The 6,979-nt window shown below is 43.2% G+C and overlaps 1 protein-coding gene across 1 annotated transcript in view; it reads right to left on the reverse strand.

The window, feature by feature from the left end:
- Positions 1-6,979, reverse strand: part of Rnf34 (ring finger protein 34) — a 20,003-nt gene that overhangs the window by 4,774 nt on the left and 8,250 nt on the right. The window contains exons 2-3 of the mRNA XM_005344436.1: positions 3,619-3,837; positions 1,138-1,545 (exon numbers count right to left, since the gene is read on the reverse strand). Coding sequence (XP_005344493.1) covers positions 1,138-1,545; positions 3,619-3,837 — 627 coding nt within the window. The remainder of the gene's footprint in view (positions 1-1,137; positions 1,546-3,618; positions 3,838-6,979) is intronic.

The raw sequence follows: 6,979 nt of genomic DNA on the forward strand, positions 1-6,979 counted from the left end.
TTGGTTTTTCGAGACAGGGTTTCTCTGTGGCTTTGGAGCCTGTCCTGGAACTAGCTCTGTAGACCAGGCTGGTCTCGAACTCACAGAGATCTGCCATCGCCCGGCCCAAGACAGTACTCTAATTATACTAAATAAGTGCATTTATTTTTGTTATTTAAATTAGGTAATTTTGTAATAGGAGATATAGCATAGTTAAGAGTACTTGCTTAGACTGTGTAATGGTGGTACAGGTCTTTGATCCCAGAATTAAAGAAGCAGAGGCAAGTGGATCTCTGTGAGTTCAAAGCCAGCCTGGTCTACAGAGTGAGTTCCAGGACAGCCTGGGCTACACAGAGAAACCCTGTCTGGAAAAATTAACCAGAGTGCTTGCTTAGTATGAATAAACTCTTGGGTTCGATCTCCAGCACGACCTAACTCAGGTTATAATGATGTACATTTTTGACCCCAGCACTCAAGGGGTGGAGCTGGGAAAACCAGAAGTTCAAAGTCAGGGCTGGGTTGGGGAATAAAGCTCAGATAATTAAAATGCTTGCTGTACAAGGACCCGAGTTCGGGTCCCCAGCACTCACACAAAGGCAAGGTGAAGAGCACATGTTTCAATGCCAGCACTAGAGACAGTGATGGAAGCTTCCCTGAGGCTTTGTGGCCAGATTGCTAGTGGGATGAGTGACTCCAGGTCAGTAAGGGCCCAATCTCACAGATTAAGGTAGAGAACAACTGAGCAAGCAAGACTACATACACATGCACACATCAACAGTCCTCCTCAGCCACAGAGGGAGCTTGAGGCAAACCTGAGGTAGAGACCTTGTCTCAAAATAAGTAAATAAGAGCAAGTCAGAACAATTTCCCTTCATCAAGGTCAATGATTATTAACTATTGATTGTTTCTATAGTCACTGACACTTTAGTTACTACTCCAACAGTTAACTATACAAATTCTATAACTATTCAAGATAGGAAACTGAGGACAAGAAACTCATGAGCTACTTCAGACTACACATCAGGCAGACATGCACTGCAGCCCTGGGGATGGAATCTCTGCCGTTCATCTAAAGTCACCCAGCACTGTTGATCCCTAGCACATATGGGCAAGAGTGAACACACCAGGCCCTTGGGGTCATCAATGACACCATCCTACCTGTGCCAGAACTTCTGATCTGAAGGTCCCATCTCTGTCCATGAGCTCACCCTGGAAGGAGGACACAGTAGCAGAGGGGGCTGTATAATTTGAAAAAAACGACTGTGTAAAAAAACTAGAAGTCTGGGACCGTGAGGAATTCAGGCTGCTTGAGTCCAGGTCACCCCCTGAAGCTAGTCCACGATGGCACAGCACTAGATCTACCAAGTCTTCCTTCTCCCGACAAGTGTCAGTCGGTATGTTTCTGAGGAGGAGATACTGCCGTAGGTCCTTCACTTTCAGCCGCATCAACTGAGGGCGCTGGAAGGCTGTCTCCTGCAGTAGGTGACAAGTAGAACATCTGCGGAGGTTTCCGTGGGAAACTGAGCAAAAGGAGCAGAAGTCCTTCTTGCAGTCACAGCAGACGTGCTGAAGACAGAACGGACAACACCATCACATATGAGCCATTGTGAAAACACCCTCTTCTTAGGCTTGTCTTCAAACTGAAACCTGCTTAATGTGCAGTCCCCACCATACCAGCCTATTTTCATAAAACCAGTCACCACTAGGGCAGCTTAGAGCCACAAAACTTCAAATACAGCACTTTAAGAAAAATATACGCTCTTGTGTTAATGAATTAAAACATTTCCACCCCTTGGCACAAACATGTAATTAGCAGAACTGAGCTGAGTTGAACCACATGGAACAGAAAGCACAGCCACAAAGCTCTTTTCCTGGTCTTTTCCTATGTGGATAATTTCCTCAGCAAAGAGGAGGAAAAAAGCTTAATAGAAAAAGAAAGGAAACTGACCTCTCCAACTTAACCCAAGGACACAGAAGATGCCACTAGTACAGAAATCTGTAGCAACGTGACCCTAATTCCAATCTAAGCCATCTTAGAAGCGGGCCTTCGAGAGGACACTCAGATGTGTCCACTCCTGCTCAGGGTATGGCTCCCACAAGCCAACACTCTCCTTTATGTACTTCAAGGGATTATACCGATCACACTGCATGACCCGTGAAAGTAGAAGTTGTAACCTAAGTGCTTTCTGTAAAATCTCCACAAACATTAGTTTATTCATTGCTACTCCCACCCCTAAAACAGGATTTTTCGCTGTACTCAAACTGGCCCAGGACACTCTACTCTACTCTACTCTAAGTAGCCTCACCTGGCCTTGAATTTACAGCAATGACCCTATCTTAGCCTCTTCAGTTCTGAGATGACAGGTAAGTTTCAATCACACCCAGCTTCCTTATTTAAAAGTTAAGAATACTGGAGCTAGAGATGACTCAGTGCTTAAAAGCATTGCTTATCTAGAAGATCCAAGTTTAGTTCTCAGCAACCATGTCTGATAGCTCACAAATGCTACTATAGCTCCAGTTCCAGGTTCCAGGGTATCTCCCGCTCTCTGGCCTCCTCAGGCATCCATATACATGCAGTATCCACTCACAAAGTCACAAACACATAACCAGAACAAAGAGGAAGGAAGAAAGCAAACTAAGAAACAAAGTAACAAAGATGGTCAGGGAACTCATGCATGGTTCAAAGGTTAAGAGTTCTTCCTGCAACCCTGCAGAGGTGTCACAAATCTTTAATCCCAGCCCTGAGAAGAGAGACAGGCAGATCTCTGTGAGTTTGGGACCAGTCTGGTCTACAGATCAAGTTCCAGGACAGGCTCCAAAGCTACAGAGAAATCCTGTCTCAAAAAAAAAAAAAAAAAAAAAAGAATATGGTCAGGCACTGGAGAGATTGCTCAGTGGTTAAGAACATTGTCTGATCTTCCAGAGAACCCAGGTTCAAGTCCCAGCACCTACATGGTAGCTCACAAATGTCTGTGACTCCAGTTCCTGAGATCCAACACTCTCACACAGATATATATGAAGGCAAAAACACCAATGCAAATAAAATAAAAATAAACTTTAAATAGGGGGAAAAAAGAATACGATCAGAGTTTTTCCTATTGGGTTACCTTGTCCAGCTTTGATGAGGGTATGTGCCTAGTCTTATTGTAACTTGTTGTGTTGTGTTTGGTTGATAACCCCTGGGAGTCAGTCAGTCCTGATCTTTTCTGAAGGGAAAGGGAGGAAGAGTAGATCTGGGAGAAAGGGAGGTGGGGGGGAGGAACAGGGAAAGAGGGAGGGGAAACTGTAGTCAGGATACAAGAGAAGAATAAATAGAGATGTAGCTAGACAGACAAAGAGACAGACAGACAGAGTGTGTGTGGTCAGGAGATAGGAAGAATGTCTCATGCTGTAATCTAATACTTGGCAGAGGCAGAAGGACAGCTGGGCGTTTAAATGAGTATCATCAGGAACGAAGTAAAGATCCACACACCAAAGGCAAATCAGCAAAAACTGATCAGAAAATATGAGAGAGAACTAGAATCTTACTGCATGGATTTCCAAATGGATTATCTATTCAACATAACTTACAACCAAGAATTATGATCTGTGTCTTATTTCCCCATGTGTTATTTGTAAGCAACATTTTGTCCAACTCACCTTCTTTCTAAAGACTGAAAATGAAAGCCCACATGCTTTGCAAACTATATTGGGCCCTTCAGTAGCTGCTGGTGGATAGGTGGGAAAGTCAGAGCTTGGTGTAAATCTGAATGGGCCGGTGCTTCCTGGAAATCCCGCCTGCTGACCTCTGACAGCTCCAGTTCCCATGACTTCATTTAGCAGCCCACAGCATGAAGCCCACATAGAAGTAGCACCCGCCTGAAAAAAACCACAAATGCATAGTTTAAAACCAAGCAAGGAGCTAGAGAGATGGCTCAAAGGTTAAGGACACTGGCTTGCTGTTCTTCCAGAGGACCCAGGTTTGAGTCCCAGTACCCAAATGTTGGCTCGTACTATCTATAATTCTGGTCCCAGAGGATCTGATGCTCTCTTCTGGCTTTGTAGGGCACCAGGCACACACGAGATACACAGATATATATACAAGCACAACATCCTTTAATCCCAGCCTTTAATCCCAGCACTCAGGAGGCAATGGCAGGTGGATGTCTGTGAGTTCGGGGCCAGCCTGGTCTACACAGTGAGTGCCAGGACAGGATCCAAAACTACACAAAGAAACCCTGATTTGAAAAATAAAAAAAGGAAAAAAAAGGAAAATAAATAAATAAGATAAGCCAGAAGTGATGGTGCATGCCTTTAATTCCAGCACTCAGAAGGCAGAAGCAGGCAGATCTCTGAGTTAGAGGCCAGCTTGGTCTAGGAAGTGAATTACAGGACAAAGACAAAGACCCTGTCTCAAAAGTTAATAAATAAAATAAAGCCAAGTGAATGTGGGCTGTCACTTTTCAGAGGTAAGTTTGCCTTAAGTAACCTTGAGATTACAAGGTAACTGTCTCCAATCAATCATCCCCAACACAGTGCTAAATAAGCTTCAAATTCAGGAGCAAGTAGGGGTAAATATTTCAAAAAGCACTTTATTTCCAAGCATCCCTGAGAAGAGACATTCACGTTACCAAAACTGCAAGTCATTGTGAAAGACAATTTTCTGATATTTCCAACCCCCCCCCCAAAAAAAAAGCATAACAAAAAGAAAACAAAAAGTTGAAGCCAGGCAGTGGAGGTGTATGCCTTTAATTCCAGCACTCTGGAGGCAGAGGCAGGTGGGTCTACACAGTGATTTCCAGGACAGTCTGGCTACAAAGAGAAACTCAGCCTCGAAGGAAAAAAGAAAGAAAGGAAGGAAGGAAGGAAGGAAGGAAGGAAGGAAGGAAGGAAGGAAGGAAGGAAGGAAGACAGACAGACCTGAAACAGTGTCTAGAGGCCCAGGACTCAGATTTGCAATCCTCCCCACCTCAGGTTTCTATATGCCAGCCACTATACTGACTCTATGTCAGTCAAGTATGTCCTATATAATGTTGGAGACATGCTAATCCCCTTTAAATGTCAGCTTTTATATGAAATTTAAAGTCCTACAGTGTCTGAGTACTTCCCCTGTTAACTTGGAATATGTACTAGATACTACAGGCCTATTTCTCCACCTATTATTTAACAGAAAGATAAGATATAAAACCATACTCTCCGGGCGGTGGTGGCACACGCCTTTAATCCCAGCACTTGGGAGGCAGAGGCAGGCGGATCCCTGTGAGTTCGAGACCAGCCTGTTCTACAGAGCTAGTTCCAGGACAGGCTCCAAAACCACAGAGAAACCCTGCTCTGAAAACAAAAAAAACCATACTCTGATTAACCCTACTGCCTCACTGTTTATTGAGTATAATATGCTAGTTTTTTATTGTTAAACAGCACAGGGAAGGAGGTTGGAGGTTAAGAACACTAGCTGTTCTTCCTGAGTTCAATTCCTAGCAACCACATGGTGGCTCACAACCATCTGTAATGAGATCTGGTGCTCTCTATGGCCTGCAGGCATACATTCTCTATGGCCTGCAGGCATACATGCAGGCAGAACACCATATACGTAATTAATAAATATATCTTAAAAAAAAAACAAAAACAAAAACTGAAGAATGTAACTCAGTGTCAAGAGTACACTCAGCATGCATGAGGTCCTGGGTTCCAACTTAAGCATGACAAACAGCAATCAAATGCCAAATAAAGCTCTCTAGGGGTTTTGTTTTTTATTTTTTTTAATAGGGTCCTTTAATGTAGTTCTAGCTGTCTTGCTTGGAACTTGCTATGGAGACCAGGCCTTGAACCTCCAGAAATCTACCGGAGAGCTGGGATTAAAAGTGACACACACCAGCAGCTCTCCAGATTTGAAAGTATCTCATGCATTTATCTTCCTTTTGAATTCTACTTTATTTCCCACATTCTTTATAAAGAATATATTCATTTGACATTAAGGGAAGCACTTTTAAGACAGAAGCTACTCTACCTTTTCAGGATGAAAGCACTAAACATAATTTCCAACGGCCAAAACACTCAACCTCACAAAGTATAAAGGACATTTGCCTCTCCCCTGAATAACTTTCTTTTAGGGTATTTTTGTTTATAACTTGTCTCTTTATTCTCAATAAGAATATGGTTATCACTCACTATACCACCTATAAACAATTTATTTTTATTTTTGTGTTGCTGGGAATACACCCCTGCTTGGCAAACACTATACCAGAGAGCTACAAATACAGCTTCTGTCTCCTTTTATATTAGACTCAGAAATGTTGATAAGCAAGCCTGTTAGAAATAGATACAAATTTTTAAATGTGAGGCTAAAAGCCATTTTCCAGTGCTTAAAGAATAAAACGTACAGTAATTGGGATAGTAGAAGTTTTTGTTTGTTTGTTTGTTTGTTTGTTTTAGTTTTTGAAGATAGGCTCTCTGGGTAGCCCGTGCTATCCGGTCAGAGAACTTAAATCTGTGGACCAAGTTGACCTTGAACTCGGAGATCTACCAGCCTCTGCCTCGCCTCCCAAGTCACGTGCCACCACCACCTGGCTCCCATGTCCTACTCAAACATATTCTAGAACCTAGACAATGTGATAAATGGTAGGAGTCAAAGTACCTGAGGTATTAGCTAAAATGGCACCAAACAACACCACGTGTGGCTCCATTTATTTTATCTGTCAAATATTATATCAACTAGCTTAAAAAAAATTGCTGGGGGGGGGGGCTGGAGAGATGGCTCAGTGGTTAAGAGCATTGCCTGCTCTTCCAAAGGTCCTGAGTTCAATTCCTGGCAACCACATGGTGGCTCACAACCATCTGTAATGGGGTCTGGTGCCCTCTTCTGGCCTGTAGACATACACACAGACAGAATATTATATACATAATAAATGAATAAATACTTTAAAAAAAAAATTGCTGGGCCGGGCAGTGGTGGTGCACGCCTTTAATCCCAGCACTTGGGAGGCAGAGGCAGGCGGATCTCTGTGAGTTCGAGACCAGCCTG

The sequence above is a fragment of the Microtus ochrogaster genome, chromosome 2, assembly GCF_000317375.1.
Source record: "Microtus ochrogaster isolate Prairie Vole_2 chromosome 2, MicOch1.0, whole genome shotgun sequence".
Classification (NCBI taxonomy): domain Eukaryota; kingdom Metazoa; phylum Chordata; class Mammalia; order Rodentia; family Cricetidae; genus Microtus; species Microtus ochrogaster.